At 52.7% G+C, this 22,307-nt stretch overlaps 2 protein-coding genes across 9 annotated transcripts in view; one reads left to right on the forward strand and one right to left on the reverse strand.

Annotated features, from left to right (window-relative positions):
- Neurl1 (neuralized E3 ubiquitin protein ligase 1) overlaps positions 1 to 11,955 on the forward strand; it is an 86,208-nt gene extending 74,253 nt beyond the window's left edge. For 3 of the 5 annotated variants that reach the window (NM_001401624.1, XM_006231511.5, XM_006231512.5), the window contains exons 4-6: positions 4,825 to 5,514; positions 9,195 to 9,341; positions 9,976 to 11,955. In NM_001401624.1, the coding sequence (NP_001388553.1) occupies positions 4,825 to 5,514; positions 9,195 to 9,341; positions 9,976 to 10,214 (1,076 nt within the window). In that variant the 3' untranslated portion in view covers positions 10,215 to 11,955. The remainder of the gene's footprint in view (positions 1 to 4,824; positions 5,515 to 9,194; positions 9,342 to 9,975) is intronic. The other 2 variants (XM_063265076.1, XM_063265078.1) reach the window with 1 other exon arrangement.
- Positions 11,956 to 12,726: 771 nt separating this feature from the next.
- Sh3pxd2a (SH3 and PX domains 2A) overlaps positions 12,727 to 22,307 on the reverse strand; it is a 206,130-nt gene continuing 196,549 nt past the window's right edge. For 2 of the 4 annotated variants that reach the window (NM_001415946.1, NM_001107606.2), the window contains 1 exon segment: positions 12,727 to 21,587. In NM_001415946.1, the coding sequence (NP_001402875.1) occupies positions 19,638 to 21,587 (1,950 nt within the window). In that variant the 3' untranslated portion in view covers positions 12,727 to 19,637. 4 annotated transcript variants of the gene reach the window in all.

A 22,307-nucleotide genomic window follows, 5' to 3' on the forward strand; every position in this document is an offset into this window, starting at 1 on the left:
GGGCTCTGAGGGAGAGCTGGCCCGTGGCTCTCATCGCCAGCCAACGTACCGTGGCCTGGCTCAGGTTGACCTCCATGAACTTGCCGGCAATCTTACACCTCACATGCCTGTCCCCAGCTGCCCATCCTGCTGCTGAAGCAAAGTCCTTCCCTGACCCTCTCCGAAAGAGAGGATGAGCACCTCAGTCAGAGTTGGAGAGCTTTATTCAAGGTGACATTTGTCCCAAAGGAGAGACTCCGAGGGTCCCCCTGAGGTATGTTCTACCACACAAAAGTCTAAACCAGGAAAACTTTTCTGTTTCAAGACAGGGTTTCCTGTAGCCCAGGCTGACTTCAGATTCATTATGCACTGTAGGATGAATAACCTTGAGCTTGACCTTGAACTTCTGATGCTTCTGCCCCCCACCTCTGGACTACTCGGATTACAAGTGTGAGTCACCGAGTCTGGCCAGTTAGGTTCTGGATATCAAACCCAGAACTTGCATTTTTAGGTGAGCACGCTACCGACTGAGCTATGTGCCCTGCCCAAGGAGAATTCCTTTTCTGACAGGGTTAGAGAAGAGGGGCTAGGAAGGTTTTTGAGGTGGTGAGCTTCCCGTCTCCAGGGGCATTCTAGGCAAGGCTGAGTGAGAAGCTGGCTGGGGCATACAGGTTGCCTGGTCCCACACCTCCTCACTTCCTTTGAGCTCCTATTTAATCTGAGATGCTAAGATTACTGGAGCCATGTCTAATTTGGATTCTTCCTTCTCTAAGCCTGAACTAGCTGTCTGCTGATTCCCAAGACACGGAGCCTGCCCTGTCTTCTGTCTATGGGTTCGTACAGTACACAGCCTGGCGGGGCCTGGTTATTGCTGCTCTGAGCCAGAACCATTGCCAGGCACCAGAATTGGCAGGCACCGAAAGGGCATGGTGCACAATGGCTGAGCAGCTCCTTTCAAGGTCTTGTGCCACATCTGCCTCCATCCTCACCCCTCCTGAGTGGGCAGCGTCTCTCCAGCACTGGTTATATAATGCATTGCTTCCAAATGCGGGGCCACACCGTGGCTTGTGCTTCCGGGTTACCCATGTCCTGGGAGAGTCCCAAGGAGTTCTCTTGGATTGGGGGCTAGACACGGCTGCGTCCCATCTCCCATCTCCATGTTAGCTTGCCCGGGGGCCCTTTGCCTCTGCCATGCGGTGGGTGCTCTGCGTCTCAGGTTGCAACTATTTCGGGGCCTTGCACAGCTGACCCGCTGCTGGGACAATTATTTGGAGCCTGCTGGCTGCCCACAGCTGTTCCCGCTGAGTGCTGGAGAGGAAGGGGAGAAGACATTCTTAGGCTGAGTCTGGCCACTCCCAGCTGCTCCTGAGCCTCAGCTCCCAGTTCAGCAACATTTATAAGGCCACTTCCTAGCGCCGTCCGTCTGTCTGTCTGTTTGTCTGAACCCCAGAGCCTTGTGCATGCTAGGCATGTACTTTGCCACGGGCCACGCCCCCAGGCCAAAATGCTATTATTTGAAGTTATTTGGGCAACGGGGGTTCTGCCTGCTGTGGCCTGTCAGAACTTGTCAGGGCAGGCGTGTGCCTCCACTCTGTGGGTCCTACCATCGCATTGCTTCCGCGAAGTTGCTTACCGATAGCTGCGACTTGAGTGAGCTTACCCGAAGATGGGGTACAGCTTCGCCCAGTCCCCAAACCCAAGACCCTGAGACCCTCCCAGGCTGCCAGCTAAGTTACCAGGTAGAACATTTAACACCGGGTCTGGAGTGCCCTAGAGCTCATGGTAACATGGAAACTGTGGCTTGTGTCACATGTGCCGGGTCCTCTACCAGGTACCGGGTCGGCCTTATCACGTCCCTACAGTGTCCTTCCAAGATGAGCCTCAAAATACAGCTTTCTATAGGTCAGCCATGCCTCTCGCAGCTGAAGAGAAAGGATCTCATGAGGTTATGCTGTGTGTCCTTATGCGGTTCTTAAAGCAATGGCAGAGTCGAGATCTGGACCCAGGCTGACCACTTCAAATGCACCACACTCGACTTTGTTCTTGTTGGCATGCTGTTTACCAGTGTGTGGATCTGGTTACAAAACCCAACCAAATGATACCCCAAATACTCTTGGGTTGGCGGTGTTATTTGAAGTAGAATATACGTATCTTTGAATGTGATAGTCATCCTGTGCCTTGAGTTTCTCGGGGCACCTCTGGAGTACTGGCTGGGTTCATTAGCTCTCTAAGTGCTGGGGAGGGAGGGGCTATGTGTGCAACCACCTGGATGGAGGGAGAGGGGTCTTCAACACAGGTGACTTAGATACAGAGATGAAGAGAGTTCCCTTTAAGAGAGGTCAACCCCTCAGAGGCCCAGCCCTCTTTTGCTTTCTGAACAACTTCTGCAAGCAATGTCCACAAATCTGACTCGTGCTACTGTGAACTATCCCACAGCCTGACCAGCTCCAGGACTCGGAACACACAGTCCTGAGAGTATGAGGCAGCCCACGTGAGATCGTTCCCATAGGCCATGGCTGGGCATCTCTGAACAACTGATTCCTCTTCTCTTTGATGTTCCCCATCTCCTCTCTTCTCCCAACTTCCTAGTTTCCCCAAAGGCCCAGTATTGGAATCCCTCAGGGGCCCGGCAATAGAAGCTCGTTCTCCAGGCCCAGGCCCTCCCCCATTGTCTCCCTCCACTGACCTCCTTTTCCTTCCTGTCCAAGGCTTCCCCTCACCTCTGCCTCTGTGCAGTCCCCAGCCTCCAAGCCATGGCCATCCTTGTCAGAGTCAATTCCCTGGAATAATCAAGTTTTCTGGTTGGCTCCCTCCTCCTGGCCAACGCAATGCTGGGAAACCCCAACCAGCCAGGCCCCGGGAGACTTTTGGAGCAGCCTAAGACTGAGGAAGGGTGGCACCTGACCTTCCTGAGTCCATAACACAGCTTCTAGAAGGGGCAGGGAGAGGGAAACAGAACACAGCGTCCCTTCTACCTCCATGGAAGGCCAATATGGCCACTGCTCATCTTGCTGGCTTAGTCTCTCAGGCTTCGTTGGAATTCTTGGACATTTGGGAAGGCACAGGTCCTGCTGTGGCTTACAGTGGTGCCAGTCAGATTTAGGGACTCCATCAGAAGTGAGTATGACCTTGGGGGATGCTCCAGTATTGAGTTCTGTCCCTGCGTCTACAGTGGGATTGCCCCATGGACTGCTTTAAGGATGGTAATGCAGGGGTCATCCACAGCACACGCCATCACCGTCACTGTAAGTTACAGATCTGTAGAGCAGGGATAGCAACGCCCATTTTAAAAACGTGACTGGGCATGAAGAAGTGTTCGGGACACCATATGTTTTTTTTTTTTTTAAAAAAAAGGATGATGCAGAAGGAAAATGTGTGAGGCAGGGGTTTGAGCCTGAGGTCCACGCCCACGGAAGGACTTAATACAACTTCTCGGGTGCCCAAATGCTATCCCCAGACTTTAGTGGCTGCTCTGAGGAGATGGGTCAAAGGTGTCACATTTTTGAAATGGTGTATTATCCACGAGAGCGTAAGCATTATTGGTGTTTATATAGTAGGATTCAGCCTTTGCGTTGAAGAAATCAAAAAATACATTTAAAAGAATCTGTTATGCTACAACCCAGATATGGAAAACGCCTTTTCTCTGGGCAGGGGGCTAACAGGCAGAGCTCTGTTATCCTTTTCTTTTTTTTTTTTTTTTATTCTTTCTTTTTCCGGAGCTGAGGACCGAACCCAGGGCCTTGCGCTTCCTAGGTAAGCGCTCTACCACTGAGCTAAATCCCCAGCCCCTGTTATCCTTTTTTGCTGGAGTGTATCTTCTTCCAAACTCAGTCTGGATTTACTTGTCTGGACCAGCGCGGTGGGGTTGATGCTCAATGAGGCTGTGCTCAGAGGGCACTATTTCTCGATTTAACTTCCTTCTGCCATAATGTCTTTATGGGTCAATGGTAGCCTCACAGGGTAAGTATTGGCTTTCCATGTCATAGTTTATTCGAAGGAACTGGGAGGCAGGTGTTCTTTCTGGCCTAATGTATTACATTACCAGAGGTGCCTCTGACACATGGTTATTGTCTGAAAGCCACTCTGAGGATTGGGAGAGAACTAGGTGGGCAGAAGCCACGGGGACCTGAGTTTGTTGTCTTCTAAAAGCAGAATGTAGTGGTGTGTTTATAATCCCACTGCTGGAGATCTCCACTGAGTTAGGAGGAGTTTTCGAGCTAGCCAGCCCAGTCTACTTGGCCAGTTTCAGACCAGGAAGAAAGTTCCTCAAATAACAACAAAAAGGTGGACCGTGCCGGAACACCGGAGGTTGACCTTTGGCCCCCTCATGCAATGTGCACACATGTGCACACACATAGGAGCCACTCCATACTAGTTGTTACGCATGAAGTAGGGAAGTCCTGGGGGTTAGAATTTAAGAAACCCTTTTCTTTCGTGGAGGGAGGGGCTGGAGATAGAGGAAATCAACCCACTGCTAGCAATATTCTTTGTACGACTGTAAATCTTAGCAGGCACCATGCACACACTGAGTTCTAGGCTAGGCCGGGACAGGAGACTCTTTCTCAGAGAATAAAACATCCCTTCAATAAAAAAAAAAAAAAAAGTTCTACAAGGTCGGCAGGGTTACCGGAGGCAGCGGGGAGAAAGCACTTAGAAGCAATTAGATGCCCTTCAGGTTGGTGTCTTCCAGCCGCAAGCTTTTGTCTAGAGGGTAGATTCCCGTGCCGGGTCCCTTCGCTTCCCGTCTTTGCACCTGAGCATAACATCTTTAGTGCTGGTGGCGCACTCTGCGCGACCGCTGTGGGACGGTGACGGTCGCCCTGTCTCTCGCCCTCCCCGCCGCAGACAGCGAGCTGGTGCTGCCTGACTGCCTGAGGCCGCGCTCCTTCACCGCGCTGCGGCGGCCGTCGCTGCGGTGCGAGGCGGACGAGGCGCGCCTGTCTGTGAGCCTGTGCGACCTCAACGTGCCGGGAGCCGACGGCGAGGACGGCGCACCGCCCGCCGGCTGCCCGATCCCGCAGAACTCGCTCAACTCTCAGCACAGCCGCGCGCTGCCGGCGCAGCTCGACGGCGACCTGCGCTTCCACGCTCTGCGCGCCGGCGCGCACGTCCGCATCCTGGACGAGCAAACCGTGGCGCGCCTAGAGCACGGGCGCGACGAGCGCGCGCTCGTCTTCACCAGCCGGCCGGTGCGCGTGGCCGAGACCATCTTCATCAAGGTCACGCGCTCAGGCGGTGCGCGACCAGGAGCGCTGTCCTTCGGGGTCACCACGTGTGACCCTGGCACGCTGCGGCCCGCCGACCTGCCCTTCAGCCCCGAGGCCCTGGTGGACCGCAAGGAGTTCTGGGCGGTGTGTCGCGTGCCTGGGCCTCTGCACAGTGGTGACATCCTGGGCCTGGTGGTCAATGCGGACGGAGAGCTGCACCTAAGTCACAACGGCGCGCCGGCCGGCATGCAGCTATGCGTGGACGCCTCGCAGCCCCTCTGGATGCTCTTCAGCCTGCACGGCGCCATCACGCAGGTCCGCATCCTTGGTGAGTGTCCGGTGCCATCCCCCAGTTCATGACGGGCTTTCTAAGCTTGGGTGAGTTCTGGACGGGGTGGAAGCATCTGGTTTACGGATGGCTGGGGAAGAGAATGATGAACTCAGAGCTACCCAAAAGACACAAATTGATCAGAGCCTTACACCCCAGAGGTTAGGTTAAAAGCAGGGAGCAGTGAACTTTCTGAGACTTGGTTTCCTCAGGGCTGCTTGTGTCTCTTAAAGAAAGTAAGGTCGGCTGGTTCTGGTGGTGCATATCTGTAATCATAACGTTTAGGAGGCAGAGGCAGGAGGATCTCTGCAAGTTCGAGGCTTTCCTAGTCTGCATATTGAATTTCAGGTCAGCCAGAGTTTCCTTCATAACAAGCTCTGTCTCAAAAACAGAAAACAAACAAACATCCCGAACACCGCATCGGTGTCTTCTTGGGCAATCACCTGCATCAGAGTGGGGGATTCCCTGAGTAGGTGGCCTTTGGGGATGAGATCGCAGTGTTCCAGACTTTTCTTTTCAGAAGGGGCAGTTTGAAAGGATTAGAGGATGACAACTTGTACTAAGCCACACTCCATGGCTTGTTCTATAGGATAGGCATCTCTTACTGTGACCAAGTACCTGAGGAGAAGGCAGCCAAAGGGAAGATGGAGTTTGATTGGCAATCCTAGTGAGGGAACAGGGATGGCAGGAGTGTGAGGGCTGGTCACACTGCATCCATCCGATGTCTGCACTTGCTCCCTTTTGTCACCCTTTTGTTACCCTCAGCATGGGAAGCCAGCCATGACATTAGGCACAGCCAGGGTAGGTTTCCCCTGCTGGGCATCCCTCACTAGACTCACTGTAAAATGCAGCTCTCTGAATCCTGGCTCCAGAGATCCTAATTCTGTAGTTGTAGGATAGATTCTGGATCTCCAATTTTGTTGTTTGTTTGCTTGCTTGCTTGCTTATTTATTTATTTATTTATTTATTTATTTATTTATTTATTTATTTGAGACAAGATCTCACTACATAGCCCTTGGCTGTCCTGGGACTCATTCTGCAGACCAGGCTGGCCTCAAACTTACAGAGATCCAATTCTGCCTCCTAAATGTTGGGATTAAAGGTATCAAACCACCATGTCCAGCTGATTTCTATTGTTATTTAAAGTAAGTGTCCTAAGCCAAGGTTGGAGAGCTCTGGGCCTCTCAGCCCCATGGCTCAGCCCAGGAGGCTCTGTCGGGTGGTCAGTGTGTGCAGATGAACCTTTGTCAGCTGCTTCCAAACTCAGCTTTCTGGGAGGGGCCGGAGAGCACAGTGCTTGTGTTTATGTTTGTGGCATGGTTGAGACTGTGAGAGGGGGTGGGAAGGCATCTGAAATGAGATGAAGATCAGTGCCGACTTCCAGCTCTGGAGAGACCAGATGAAGAGACAAGAAGCAAATAGAAACGTCATGGAAAGAACCAAGGGAGGAGAGGAAATCAGGTTAGATGAAAGGATGCCAAGCAGGAGGGGAGATGAGTCAGTCTAGGGTAAGAACTCTAGGTGGGATAAAATGAAACTGGGTTGGGAGGGACACACACACATGTGCACACATGCACACTCACATATTCACACATGTGCACACACGTATGCACACATGCAGACACACTTGCACACACTGTCACATGCACACATGCACACTCACACACGTGTACACATATGTCCACACATGCACACTCACTCACAAACGTGTACATGTGTACATGCAGACACATGTGCACACACTCACACTCACACATGCATACTTATGTACTCGTACATGTGCAGGAATGCACTCACACATGTACACATACACACACATATGCACTTGCGCACACACATCTGAGCTGAAGCTAGAAAGAATTGGCTGCACTCACTGTGTCTCAGAGAAGAGAAATCACAGAGGCAAGGCTCACTCTTGCATCAGTACCACCTAATAATAGCTAAGTAGTTTTCCTGTAAGGCTTCTGCCATCTAAGCGTGTTTATGAGACTGCAACAAGAGGGAATGAAAACAAAACAAAACACAAGACTTTTTCTGTCCCAAGTGCTAAGTGGGTCAAGGTGGATGTTGAGAAATACCACCCAGGACCCAATGTCTATTAATAGCTTCCAAGCTGTTTGGAGAATTGCACATGTCTGCCAGTCAGCAAAATGGTGCTGGGGAATCCTGACTGACCCTAAGGGGAAAACAAGTCAGGGGCAGCACATGAAGGTTCATTGTACACCTTACAGTAAAAGCTTGGCTTTGTGAGAGTTCCTTGTGAGCTGATAAGTAAGGGGTGTTTTCTTTTCCATGTGTATAAAACCTACAGCCCTTTGCATTCACTGGTAGAACAAAACTACTTTCACTAAAGACATCCATGTCGGGGTTGCTTTGCAGATACTGTTTTGAAAGGGCTGGCCAGTGCAGTAGGGAAAGGAAGGCAAATTGGTATGCATTTCTGAAAGGGTGGTAATTGATGTAAAATATTAATGTAGCAAGAAGACTGTATGAGCTGAGCATGCAATCCAAGCTGTTTGGGAGGCCGAGGAAGGAGGGTCAGAAGCTGCAGAGCAAGTTCAAAACCAGCCTAGGCCATTTCCAAGATCCTGTCTTCCCCCACCCCACCCCCTTGGTTTTCCAAGATAAGGTTTCTCTGTGTAGCCCCCGCTGTCCTGGAACTCACTCTGTAGGTCAGGCTGGCCTCAAGCTCGTAGATATGCCTGCCTCTGATTCCTGAGTGCTGGGATAATAGGCGACACCACTGCCTGACTGTGAGATCCTCTTAAAAAGTTAAGTAAGGTATTGGAACATTGGTCAGTGATTGATTGCTTTCCTAACATGGGTGAAGCCCGAGTCTAGGCTTTAGTGTGGAGGGGGAGAAGGGGAAGAAAGGAGAGAGGAAAGACCCAACCTACAAACATTCATTGATCATTCTTAGAAATAATAACACTATGAGTTATAACTAACAGTTCGTCCGCGTGTGTGTGTGGAACATTCTTTTAGGGCCCGTGGGAAAGTCACAGGCAGGTGACTTAGCGAGCTCGTGGTTCTGCTAGGGAAACAGAGCTGGATTCTAAGGTCAAGAAGAGGAAATGCTTCAGGCTGTGTGGCTGGGCATGGCGGGTCGATAACCATGAGTTAGTGGAGTTTAGGGGGAGCTATGGTTTCCCCAGAGACTATGTCTGAGGACATCCTCAGGAGGCTTCCTGAGCAGTCAGCTCTTGAGGGCAACGGCTCTGTCCCCAGTCTCACATGTGTCCAATGAACCCCTAGGAAGGACTGTGGGAGGAAGACAGAAGAAGGAGGGAGAGAGAGAAGGCAAAGCTGCAGGACCTGAATGTAGGGACCAGGGTGCCTTTGTAGAGAAGGTGGGTGGTTCCAAGGCACTGTGGTAGAGAGGGCAGGACTCTGACAGGAGACTGAGGTAGGAGGCATGGACGCGGGGGACTCCATTCTCTGAAGGCCAAAGGTACCTAGGAGGTGGCAGAAGTTGGTCTGGAAATCAGGGGACATAGAACATGATGCTACCTCCAGATGGTAGGTGAGCACAAAGCATGGGTGGGGGTCGAACCTGCCCATAGGGTCCTGCCCCAGCCCTTGGCTGTCCTCTAGTCAGGTGCAGGAGCTCTCTGTGGGGGGCAGGAACTGAAGCTTTCTCCCTTAGGCTAATGGCAGTGTGGCCCATCCCCCTTTCTCAGGCTCCACCATCATGGCTGAACGGGGTGGCCCATCTCTCCCCTGCTCACCTGCCTCCACTCCAACCTCGCCCAGTGCCCTGGGCAGCCGCCTCTCTGACCCCCTGCTCAGCACATGCGGTTCTGGGCCCCTGGGTGGCTCTGCTGGCGGTGAGTACCAAGGCCCTGTGGGTGGGTCAATGCTCCTCCCTGTGTCCTATAGAAAGGGACAGGGCAGCCTTCATTAGGGCTGGGACTGGAGAGGCTGGGGGCTGGTGGCACTCACCAGGGAGCTTCTTTAAAAAAAGTGTTTGTAATTATTTTTAAGTTTTGAATGCGTGTGTGCATGCATGAATGTGTGCAGTACCTCCTGAGGTTAGAGGGGGTGCTGAATCCCCAGCTAGAGTTAGAGGCAGTTATGAGCTAACTGTGTGTGTGTGTGTGTGTGTGTGTGTAGGGTTTGTGGATGTGTGAGTGTCCACAGAGCCCAGAAGAGGGTATCTGATCTTCCAGAGACTTCTTAAAGTGCACATAGGAGATGCTAAGCGTTAGTGCCAGAAGATCACGCCTTGAAGGACTTGGGAAGTCCTTTTTCCTCTCTCCTCTTATTGCCGCTCCGGCCCTGGTCCAGGGCTGTGTGATTGCTGGAGCTCAGCTCCTTCCTTGGGCAGGAAGGCAGGTTGATAGTACGGACAGTTGGCTCCATAGTGGAGGAAGACATGAGCCCCGGGCCCTTTTTCTCCTGTGAGAAGGTCCCGTGCTGGGCCGGGTTGCATCCCATTTTGATTGGTGCTTTTGCTCTCAGGAACAGCCCCCAACTCACCTGTGAGCCTGCCCGAGTCACCAGTGACCCCGGGTCTGGGCCAGTGGAGCGATGAATGCACCATTTGCTATGAACACGCAGTGGATACAGTCATCTACACGTGTGGCCACATGTGCCTGTGCTACTCCTGTGGCCTGCGCCTCAAGAAGGCCCTGCACGCCTGCTGCCCCATCTGCCGTCGCCCCATCAAGGACATCATCAAGACCTACCGCAGCTCCTAGCCCACTGCAGAGCCCCACCCGCACGCCCACTTCTGCAGACTGCAGCCCAGCACCAGCCGAGGGCAAAGCCAACAGGGTCCCTTCCTTCTACAGTTTGCAAACTCTCCCTCCTTTGTCCATTAAACATGGGAAACCAAGGTCCCTGAAGGTTTGGGCTGAGAGGGTCTCAGGCAGGGAGGTGGGGCACAAGTAGTGAACGGAGGGGGGGGAGAAGGGTACCCCACCATCTCTCCTCTTTACACAGATTTCTGCATGCTGAGGGGCTGAAGTAGCGTTTCAGCTTGTTGCCATCCCTCCCGAGCTAGGCAGATTTCTAGGTTGTGCAGCCCGCGTGGCATCTTGGAGAGAGTTAGCGAACATGTAGCTTCTGGGCAGCTGCAAACTGCATGCCGTGTCTCTTTCTCCTTACCCACAGCGGGTAGACAGACAGGCTGCAGATCCCAAGTCCTACGTCCTTGACCTCACGTCGACCTGCCACGTCCAGGACGCCCCGTTTGCCCTGATTTTCGCCAATCATCTCACTGGTGCCGTTTCCCAGGGTGCCCTGCGGTAAAGGCTGACTCGGGCCTTTCTGTTGTCGGGGTCTCAAAAGAACAGGTCCACAGTCACACTTAAGGCCTGCCCTCCCTCATCTCGGCCTGGGCTGGTCTTGCCATCGTTTGCCTGGGAGGGACAGGACCCTTCGGTGGGGTGGGGGTTTCCTGGCCCATAGACAGCCCCTTTTCCTTATTTTAATTTATTTATTTATTTGGTTGATGGGTCTTGTTGATGGGTTATGTTCCAACCTGGGTTCTCCTAAAATACTGCTGTTGTGCGGGGGGAGGGCTGCCAGGTGAAGGGAAGCAAGGAGTAGCCACCCAGAATAATCTGCCCCCAACACAAGGCTCATGGGCAGTCCTGCTCACCCTGAGGTAGAATTCCAGGCTGGAGGCCTCCCAAGAGGTGGATGAGCCTCTCATGGGTGGGAACCACCCACATCCACCTGTGCCCTTCCTCTCTGGATTGGAGCTCCATTAGTGTGGCTGGTTCTGATGTCTTTAAGGACATCAGACGTTCTGGAAGGTTGTCAACATGTGGGTCAGGGACCAGAATAGAGACCCTAGTTAGAAGAGGGAGGACGGATCCTGAAAGCCAGGCTCTGCTCCTAAGGGGGTGTCTGCTATTTACGGCCCCCAGTCCTACCTGCCTGTTCTGGGTTACTGTGGAGTTGTAGCCTAGGCTTTCCCAGCCTTTCAGTCCTCGGCCCTCATGGCTGGTTTTATACCCACAGAGGTGACTTCTGCCTTAAGAGGCAAGGTCTGTGTCTCTGTCCCGGCCACTGGGCAGCCGTGTGGCTCTGACCACAGGTCACCCCCTCCCCCAAACTCCAGCTTCCCCTGGGTAAAAGTTTGGGGGTGGAACTTTTTCCGTGCAGCTCCTGGGAGTTCTTCTCAGGTCTCTTCGGAGGAATGTACTGGGGAAGCCTTGAGAATGGATGCCAGGGTAAGCCTTTGCCCACACGGGGGAGTCTGGGCCACCCCTAGTCTCACCTCTCCAGTCACTGGCCCTGGTAGGTTCTTTCAGGCTGGAGCTGGCACGTCGAGCTGGGGCTCATCCTAGCGGTGGGGGAAAGGCCCCAGTACAGAGCTGCGTGGCTGGAGATGGGAAAAGAAGCCATTGTCCATCCTGCTAGTTCAGAGGTAGCATTGCCTCCTTTGTGAACTGGGTCACTGTGTTTGTGAATAAAGGTGATTTCGTACCAGCCTGAGGGCTGTGCTGTCCGTCTGGAGCTTGGGAGGGGAACCAGTGTTTGAGCACACCTGAGTGGTTTAAGGGCTATCAGGAACAGCCCAGTCTCTCTCTCTCTCTCCTGTAACCGTAGACCCCTAACTCTCAAAGGGCCCGTAATGGAGAAGCCTCCTTACAGTCAGCCTTTGGAGCAAAGGCATGGGGCTTATACTGGGGTCCGTAATACCAGGCAAGCCTTTTAAGTTGAGAAGCTGCTGCTGCTGCTGCTTTTCTGGTGGCCTCAGGACTTTGAGTGGGAATGGGGGAGGGAAGGGGCAAACAGGGTCAGGCAGGGTGTCAAGCAAGGGGAGCTACACTCCTGCTATGCTGCTTCCTCTCAGGCCAGAGATCCTGTGAGGTGAGTATCGCCACCTAGAGACCAATAGGGGAACAACAGGCCAACCCCGTGGCTGGGGTGGGGAAGAGGCAGACTGGGCCCAAGGTTAGAACTGTGGACACTTGACACAGCCTCAGAGACATGTGGGATAACTACACCTTTTCCTGGAAGGAGGCTTTGGCCACCTAGTCTTGGCTTGCCTTTGAACTGACCTCAGGTCCATGTTTTCCTGCTTCCTAGAGACTAAGGCAACTAGGTAAGGCCCGAGGGTCCATCTTTGGCTACTGTGGGAACTGACCTCTCCTCCATCCTATCTCATGGTCATTTCTGGAGTGGGCAGCTGTTTGGGCCAGTGGGGCTTTTGCTGGTCAACGAATGAGTCCTCCGGTGCCAGAGAGAATCACATGATTCTGTTCAGTTAAAAAGGTCAAAAACTTTATTTAGTCTTTAGGGAAATACAAGATGCCTGTAAACATAAGATATGAAACAAAACAACCCAAATTTTAAAGTCTAGAAGCATGCCAAGACAGATCATTTTTACAGACCAAAGAGTCCCACCAAAGTGATAAAGGACACCCGGAAAGGGGCAGGTCAAGGGGGCTGGGTCCCTCCCCCGGTGACACTGTGTTGTTTGTGATGAGACTTATAAAAAACAACCCACTATTAGAACTATGAGAAACACGGAGATAGTTTAGCACCACCCAGGATCCTGGAGATATGTTAGCACTTACGTGGACCCCTACTGCATCCAATGTCCTTGTCTCCGTTTCTCTGCTGAGGTGGGGAGGGGAGAAGCTGGGGGAAGGACTCCTGCTGACCACGGTAAGCTGGCTGGGGATGAGTGGACACTAGGAAGTCCCTGTGATTTAGGTGAGTCCCGGTGTCATTTACCTGCTTGTTCTTACCACATGGCAGCAGCGGCCACTCACATCTGCCTTAGAAGTTTACCTGGTAACTGGTAAGGACACCCATGCCCTCTGTTGCAGGAGACAAGCTTTAAATCTAAGAGTGGCAACTGCGTACCCTTTGAAGTGAACTCAAAAGCGGTGTGCCTCAGCAGCAGCACATGCAAGAGGTCGGTGTGCTCACCGGGTCTGACTGGCATCAGGAGGTCGACTTGGCAATTAGAACCATAAGTTCCATCGGAGCCTTGGGTATGAAGGTCCAAATGAGGTCACCTTCCTCCTGGATAGACCTGGGCTTTTACGTTCTAGTGTGGGGGATGTCGGGTCCCTACTGTGTGGCCTTATTATGTGGTCAGTGGTCCCTAATTTGTATGGTTTGACAGGCTGGCTCTGCACTGGACAGAATGCACTGGGTAAAAACTTCTAGGAATCCGGGATGAGAATGGGCTCCCAAACCCAAAGATTGGCTTATGACTTGCACCACCTCTTCCTTAAGACAATGATACTGGAAGCCGGGGTTGGGCCCGGTGAGTGAGTTTTCTCTGGCTGGACTCTTGGCTGTCGAATAACAAAAATCCCCTGCAAACCTCTCATTTTTAACCACCGAGAACTGACTCTTTCCTGTTTCAAACACATTACGGCTCCAAACTCTGTCTCTCAGCCTTCACACACCTGTCTATAAGACATCTCTGGAAGCTTCCGCCCGGCGTGGGGACAGTAAGCCCCAGTAATCCCAAACATGCACTCTCATCTTGCCAACATGCCTCCTGCGAGCTTTCCAACATGCAGATACATCCGTTTGCACTAACACAATTCTCACACTTCCAAAGACACAGACGACTGCCCAGAGTGAGACTTGGAGTGAGGCAGAGACCTTCGGCACCGGGGACCCCACCCTAAGGCAGTGGGGTCTTAGGGTTGCAATAAGGGAGGGGTACTGTCAAGGTCACTTGCGATTTAGAAATGGGTGGGGGTGTCACATGCCAATCCCTTGCAGCCAGGTTGGGATCAAGGCTTTGGAAAGACCCTTCCGACTAATCTACAAGCACCAGTGTACCTACTGTGTGGCCTGGGGACCCAGATGCACAGAACAAAGCTATCAGCAGTGCTAACAGTCACTGAACCACCCTACCTGTCATGGGCTCTCAGCATCGAGCTTAGGAAACACAGGGACATGAGACTATCACACTGCCCCAAATGGGACTTAGCCAAAAATGTCAGAAGGTCCTGGGGAGCCTTCCACACTCACAGGAAGCAACCTAAGGCTTGCTGTGGAGATGGGAGGCACCGCTGTGTGGATACCCGCAGTTCCTACAGTCTCGCCACAAGCAGTCCTCAACCTGACAGCCTACTTCTCCTTCACAAACCAAGACCCAGCAGCTCTTGGATCCCCCCCCCGGGGGGGGGTTCTCAGACCAAGGGTAGGATGCAGGTGGGTGCCCTATTTAATCACCTCAGCGCATTTCCATACTCAACAGTATCTCTTCCAGATCTTTGTCTTGGTGCCCAGGACAACGGTCTGGGCTGCTTCTGTTAGCTCTGTTAATACCAGTGTGAAGTTTCCAACTAAATAATAAAATAATTACAAAAAAATATAAAAACAAATTTAAAAGACACATTGCACTCTCCAGCCAGAATCGTGTGAGTGACACACATGCTGCCAGAAGCTGTGAGTCCCTTGGGACCTGCCCAATGCCAAGGACTAGTTCAATGAAGACTGCCTGCCCAGTATTTATTTTCTCTAACCCCAAGTAATTTCAAGTGGGAAATTACCACCAGTCTCTCTCACACACACACACATATAGACACTCATGGACTTTGATTGCTCATGGAAATTACCATCACACACACACACACACACACACACACACACACACACACACACACACACGCTTTCTCAGCCCTCAAAAAATCGAGGGAATCTTAATTGGTTAGTGATGTGGACTGCTGTCTTCCCAGAGAGCTGCATGGATGTTCTAATGGTCAGCTGTGCAGCCATACCTATTCGAAGGGAGAGACCCCAAAAGGGGCCCGGTCCCTCTCATTTATAGAAATTCACACAAGGCGGGTCAGAGCAGCAGGCCTACAGTACTATATAAACGGGGGAGGGGGGCACACCAGCAAGGCCCTGCTCGCTATCCTGGGGAGCCATCCTGGAACTCGCTCCTCGCCCCCCCAAAGGCCATCTTTTCCTGTCATTTTCCTTGCTGCATGAGAAAGGAGGCGAGTGTGCTCCTGCCTTGGGAGTCCCTGTTGTCAGAGGCAGGCTCGTGCCTTCTGCCCAAGTCACTGAGATGAATGGGTGGCCGGGACTCAGCCCCAGGCCTACTGCAGGCCTGTAGGAATTTGGCTCTCACTGGGTGTGTGGGGCTTGGAGCACCCACCCTCCAGATGAGTTTGCTTATGGCCGGGATTCCTGTCTCCAAGCTGAACTGAGGTTTTACAGTTTTTAGAAAGACTCAAGCACACATCCAAAGCACACATCAGGAGGCTGGGGTGAGGGGGCTGCGGGTCTCTCTGAGCAGCTGGCTGCAAACCAGAGTGGGTGTTCCTACTCCGCACTGGGGACTGGGCCCAGGAGGTCAAGAGCACTTCTGTCTGGGTGGACAACACTGATGGGCTGCCCTCTGGTGGCCGCCCCTTTCTTTATAATGGAGAAAGGGGTGTGGATAGATAGCTAGTCCCCCTAGGGAATCAAACCCATGACCCCTCCCATTTTCTGCAGACAGACTTGACAGGGTCTCCACTGTCCCAAATCCCTCTTGGTTATATTGCACTTTTTCTGTCTCAGATTGTTTTCGTTTTCCATTGAGAATGCAAAGTCTTTGGAGGGGATAGGGGCTACGGTAGCCTGAAAGAAATTATATATTAGTTAAAGCCAGGAAAAGTCGGGGCGATTTCACCTGGTTTCCCCCCTTCCTAAAAACAGAACACTACAACTTAAATAGCTCTACATCTACTCTGCGAGTACTAGTCATATGGAAATAACATTTGAAATCCCCTTGTCTTTTTCCCTTAGATGATAGATGCTGGAACGCGCCTTGCTGAGGAAGCGGAGGGTATAAATGCCAGTAAAATACTCTCTAACATCTCAAAGTGACTACGAGGGTTCTATATAATGCCTTCGTCCATTAGAGTGAGAAAGAGGAACCCTTGAGGCCAGGCTCGGGGTGAGAGGATTAAAGCCTTTGCAGACAGAACCCCAGTTGTGAAGGGAGCCCTGGGGAGGGGGAGGGCAGACAGGAATCTGCTGCTGCTGGATTATCCCCCTACCAGCTTCCTCCTGTTCCCCGACTTCGAGAAGCCAGGAGGAGCCAGGCGGTGTAGCCAGGCCTGCTACTCACATGGGAGGATAAGGCTTGAAGACGTTTCCCTCCAGCCCTGGAATATAAGAAAAGGGTCTTTAAACTGAAAGAGAAACAAAGCACCAAACGATGCATCTTCAGGCATTATATAAACCTCAATAATGACCTCAGAAGGGCTCATTATGGTTAAAGTTGCAGTATACAGCAATACAATGTCGTTTCACATTTTCAATCATAACTAATGGAAAACTAGGTTTGGACATTTCTGAGATTCCACTTCTTTGTTTCCTTTTAGTCCAATCTGGTTTTCTTCCAGATGGGTCAGAGCCCCAGGCCCCTCCCTCCGCCGCTGCACAGTCCGTCCAACATTACAAAGCAGCTCATTAGCTCTAGGGAACGGCCTTCTCGCCTGGGCAGGGCTAGGATCCAGGGGTACAAGGCCTGGCATCCCTTGGCCGTGTCTGGGAAAGCCTGGCATGCACCCTTGTTTCAAGTATTCTTTGGGTTTGCAGGGTCTGTGCTGTGCCCTAATGGGTTGGTGGTGAGGGACCTTGGCTATTACTTACTACTTGTTGCCCAAGTCTACATCCTGACACTAGGTGGCAACATTCCCCACTTTTCCCAGATGCCTGAGCAACTCCCAGCCATCCCTGGGGCTGGATGTTACAATGTAAACACAATGACCACACAATAAACTTAGAGGGGCAGGGGAGGAACACAGTATCAATGCAGTGCCCGCACCTGCCATTAGTTGGGCAATTTGGGGGAAAGTCATTTCCTGTCCTTGGGCTAAAGTAACATGAAAGGATAGGATGGAGTGACCTGTAAGGTTCCCTCCCCCTTTTAAGGATCTATGATTTCAGGGCACAGGGGATTCTGAGAGGGTCTTTGGGATGCAGACGGAAGGCTGTGACAAGGACAGGGGAGATGGGAAAAGCTGGCTCTGGGGATCCCGGTGGTCCAGTCCAACTGAGATGCTCTGTGCCTGGCGGACACACTAGTCATGGAGCTGGCTCAATGCAGACATCTGAGGAGTAAGGCTGTGGGCCCTCCCCTTGGCAGACAGCTATGTGGAAGATCCTTTCACCTGACGGCCACTCTACTTTAAATTTTATTTTAAATAGTCATAAATTACTTTTTTCCTCTTTTAATAAATATGTACTGTTTTAAACTGAGAGGAGTATATACTGCATCTTTAAGCCCATGCACTTTGCTCTCCGGGTTTCTTTCCACCCCACCTTATTTAAAGTGCATTAATTAAGAAATAATGAACCACTTCTTTATCATTATTGTTCAAATAAGTACAAATAATATCATGGAAACACTACACTACTACCATTAGTACTGCAATCTAGCAGATGAACTCAACACCCCGCTCTATTTAATACTGTCCAGCAGAAGAAAATAACTAATTTCAATTTTAAACAAACTCATGAACACACACAAAAAAAGGGAATAGAACAATGTCACCATGGGCTTCTGACAGAGGAGGCTAGCGGTTTGCATCCGCCCATGGGAGGAACATGGGCTTGGGGATCCAGGAGGTTAGGGTTGGGAGCTGAAGGCAGATCTGCCTGGGAGGAGGGATGAGGGGCACTCTTCCTCCTGTGTCTGTTGGAACCAGCAGCCCTTGGTCAGGGGAGATGCTGGCTGCTCAGCCACAGGCTGTGAGGCAGGATCTGTCCCAAATCAAAGGCACGTGTGGCATCCACTCCCAGCATGAGGGGAGTCCCTGAAGGACACTGCTGGGCTTCTCTCCGGAGGGTCCCCTCTGAAATGTCAACCACTGGCTCACAACCCAAAGCAGACAGAGGGCTGTGGCAAACTCACTCCATTCTTGTGCTCCGCTGTTCCCCGGGGGCGCTGCCCCTCAGGAAGACAGGGTTGGTTCCTGGTTTCAAAGTCCTCCATCTTCTTGGGTACCCTGCCAGCAGGCTAAGGGGCACAGTGGGTACTGTCTGCTCCAGGCTGACCCAGCCAGGGTCCCTTCTGCCGAGGTTGAAGAAAGTGGGCAGAAGCAGGCAGATTAGCCACCCAGCAGGCTGGCTTCTAACAATGTCCTCTTTCCCTCTTGGGCAGGAACCTGAATACTTTGTTTCACCGAGATGGGGACTTGGCTTTACCGAGTCCCAGAATCCCTGGTGAGGTGCCATGCTCAGGTACTGTGTACACAGTGGAAACCTAAACAAACAACCTGGCTTATGGAAAGGCAAAAGACAGTAAACCAAAATCCAAATAAAACATCCCTCCATGGAATTCAACGGAAACCCCACCCACTACTATTCCCTTCTCCTATGTGAGGCTGAGCCCCTCGGGCCCCCCCAAACAATTTCTAAAATAAACCCCAAACCAAACGTCTGATATAGAACCTCCAACCAATAACCCTTTCCCGAACATGCAAAAGGAACTGCCTACCCGGAAATCCTCAAGCAATCTCTAGATTAGGAGGAGCTGGCATCCTCTAGGTCAACTCCCACACTGTCCTCCATGTGCCCCGAGGAGGGCAGGCTCTCCTTGCTAGGCCGAGTCAGCAGAGCAAGAGGAGACGGTCCTTGTTGGCACCTGGGAACTCTTTTAACTACCAAACATAGGCTGTGGCCTGGCCCCAGGAAGGGCTGAGCTCATTAGAGACGCCGCCAAGCCCCGGGGCTGGTGACTTTTCAGGACACCCACCAGTGGACGGTGGTGGACTAGAAACCAACACGATCCCCGACACATCATTAGGGCAACACGAAGATGACTTCCCGAGGCAAGAAACCAGCCACTAAAGTGGCTGAGCAGGGCAGGACACCTTTTCCAGATCTGCAGCAAAGGCACGATTAGGCTTTCCCACATAGCCTGGGCTAAATGGCATACGGTCCATCGGCGTGCAGTGTACATGCAGGGGTCCCGGGCCCAGGACAGTCCTGCTATTCCCTTTCTCCTACTAAGTGTGCACGCCCACCACACCCTCCCTTCCAGCTGGAGGGTGTACTGGGGGGTCACGTGTTCCGAAGGGTTCAACGTTGTCATCCCCCCTCCCCCTCCCATCTTGTCCTTCCCCGAGTCTGCGTGCCACCAGCCAGTAGCAGGCAAAGCAGCACACTGAGTCTGGAAGGACCCCGTGCCGCTAGTTCTTCTTCTCAAGGTAGTTGGAGGGTACCCAGCCCTTGAAGGGCTTCACCTCATCCAGAATCTGGCAGTACCACCAGCCATTGGGGTTCCTCTCTAGCACCTCCATGGACACCCCCTCCTGGAAGCCAGCTGTCTCTTCATCCCCCTCATAGTCTGCAATAGAGACGTACACATCCTTGAGGTTATTGTGGATAAACTGAGACTTCTCTATGGGCTTAGGACGCACGGGGGAGACAGGGATGCCATTACGTTGGGTGGGCAGCAGGGGTGATTCTGAGCCTTGGCTGGCAGCCCGCTCTGCCAGGCGGCCCTTGGCCTCAGCGGCTGCTGACCGTGCGGTACTGAAGGAGGAGTTTCTTCGGACACCTCTAACGCTGTCAGTGGCTGTTAGTGACTCATTCCTCCGCAGGGCACAGGACAGGTTGTTGTCCTTGGGTGGCGGAGACACAAACACAGATTGGGGCCTGACTGCCACTTGCCGGACGCCGTTCCTCATCTTCACTGCTACAGTGCCCGAGGTCTTGCCGAAGCCCCCGGGGGGTTTAGAGGGGATGGGTGGGGTGGCCCTCTTGCTCTGGTTCACAGTGTTGAGCGCTTGCACACGCTTCTCGATCTTCTCCAGGCTGTCCGACTTGCCCTCGTTCTGCGTGCTCTTAACTGTGTCTGGCTCTTTGCTATCTGGGTCAGGCTGCTGGTTCTCCTCGGGCACCAAATAGTGGGAAGGAGCCCAGCCCTCCAGCTCCCCAAACCTCACGTACCACCACCCACTTTCTACCTTCTCCAGCACATGCACCTCAGCGCCTGCAGGGAAGCTGATCTCAGAGTCCTGGACCTTCTGATAGGCACTGCATGTCACGTAGGCGGTGCCCTGTCCTTCCCACTCCTTTTTGGGAACACATGGGGGAGTGGTGGCTGGGAGAGGGATAATGTCTGCAGACCCTCGCCTGGACCCCTCAGAAGCTGTCTGTGGGGGCAGCTCTGAGTCCTCACTCCTAGAGCCCTTGAGGCCCCCCCGGAGCTGGCCCGTGGGCCTCAGCTGGCGCCGTAAGGAGCTAATGTCCATCTTCTCCTGGCTTTGAGACTCGGCTCGGTTCAGGACCGGCTTTGGTCGGACAGAGGGCTTGGCTCGGACACAGGACGCCAGCCCAGTCTTCACATCAGGGTCTTTCTTGGTCCCCCCCTTGGGGCTGTCACGGATGCCTGCATCTGAGGCAGAACGTGGCTTCAGGTCACCGCTGTTCTTGGACAGGGAGGAAGAGGAGGAGGAAGAGGAGGAGGTGGTGCCGATCGTGACGGAGGAGGAGAAGGAGATGTTGGACTGGTTTTTCCCCAGTTCTGCCTGAGCATTCTTCTCTGCCTTGAGCTTTAGGAGAGATGAGGACTTGGGAGAATCTGACTTAGGGGAGTTTTTCATGGCAAGGGACAAAGAGGAGTTTCCAGGCGAGTCGCTGTCCCCAGAGGAGCCTCTGGCAGACAGGGTGTCTTCCGTGTATGGCCTGAAGCCCTCGTTCTCATAGATGGTCTCCTCTTCCAGGGCCACATCCTCAGAGGACTCACCCACCTTGAAGTGGGCCCGTTGCAGGGAGGAGGCAGGCGAGGTCCTTCGGGGCTGGGCAGGATGCTTGTCCCCTGAACCTCTGTCCTCCGTGGGTTCTTCATTCAGCTCAGGCTCTGAGTCGAAGCCAAAGGCGGGGATGTCATACTCGGGTTCCTCATACTTCAACTTCAGTGGGGAGCCCTGGTTCTCGCAGGCACCCGCAGGATTCTCCTCGGTCTCCTTAGGCTTGCCTGGGGGTGCGGGTGGCGGCACCTTGGGCCGGGTCAGAGTGCTGGTTCGGCGGCTCAGGTTGGGCTTCTTGCGCTTATCGATGTATGAGGCCGGGGCCCAGCCCTCCTTCTCCCCGATCTGCACGTACCACCAGCCTCCTGAGTTCTTGTCGATGACCTGAGGGGGGCAGAGGGGCAGGCCAGTGAATGGTAGGGCTCTCTGGGTCCCTACAATGGCCCAGCCTATTTTATAGATACAGCAAACTGAACCCTTTAACAAGTGGCCCAAGACCTATGGTGGTCAGCGGAAGGCTGGATTCAAACCCTGGTCTTGGTTTTGAGGCTTCCATTCTCCTGGTTTCCTGGCTCCCTAAGTCTGGCCAAAAGCTCGCTAGAGCGGGTTTCCTCTATAGACCTCCATGACACCCACCCCCAAGTCTACCACATTGTCTGATTGAGCTCCTACTAAAACAACAGCCTTGGAAGGATCCATATGTATAAAGAACCAGTGTTCTACTGTCCCTGTCCACAACCCTGACTTGAAAGGGTCTCCTGGGTGAAAATGGAAAGAAACAGATAAATTGGGAGGTACAAGCTGAGACCAGATCATCCCCACAGAACATCCTCCCAGTAGTCACAAAAACCTCATTAGATAAGAGATTTCTTGGGTCAGTAAACAAGACTAATCTTCATGTGCGGGCATGCACACGTGTGTACGTGTGTGTACGTGTGTGTGTGTGTGTGTGTGTGTGTGTGTACACGTGTGATGTGCTATCCTCTCCCAAATAAAACAGTCCCGATGAAGCAAACTGCTCTGTCACGTGCCCTCATCAGCACTTTACTTGGAGGCTCCTTGTGCTCGGCCCTGCATATGTTTTGGGAGACGCCATTATGGGAC

Source organism: Rattus norvegicus, chromosome 1 (assembly GCF_036323735.1).
Source record: "Rattus norvegicus strain BN/NHsdMcwi chromosome 1, GRCr8, whole genome shotgun sequence".
NCBI classification, from domain to species: domain Eukaryota; kingdom Metazoa; phylum Chordata; class Mammalia; order Rodentia; family Muridae; genus Rattus; species Rattus norvegicus.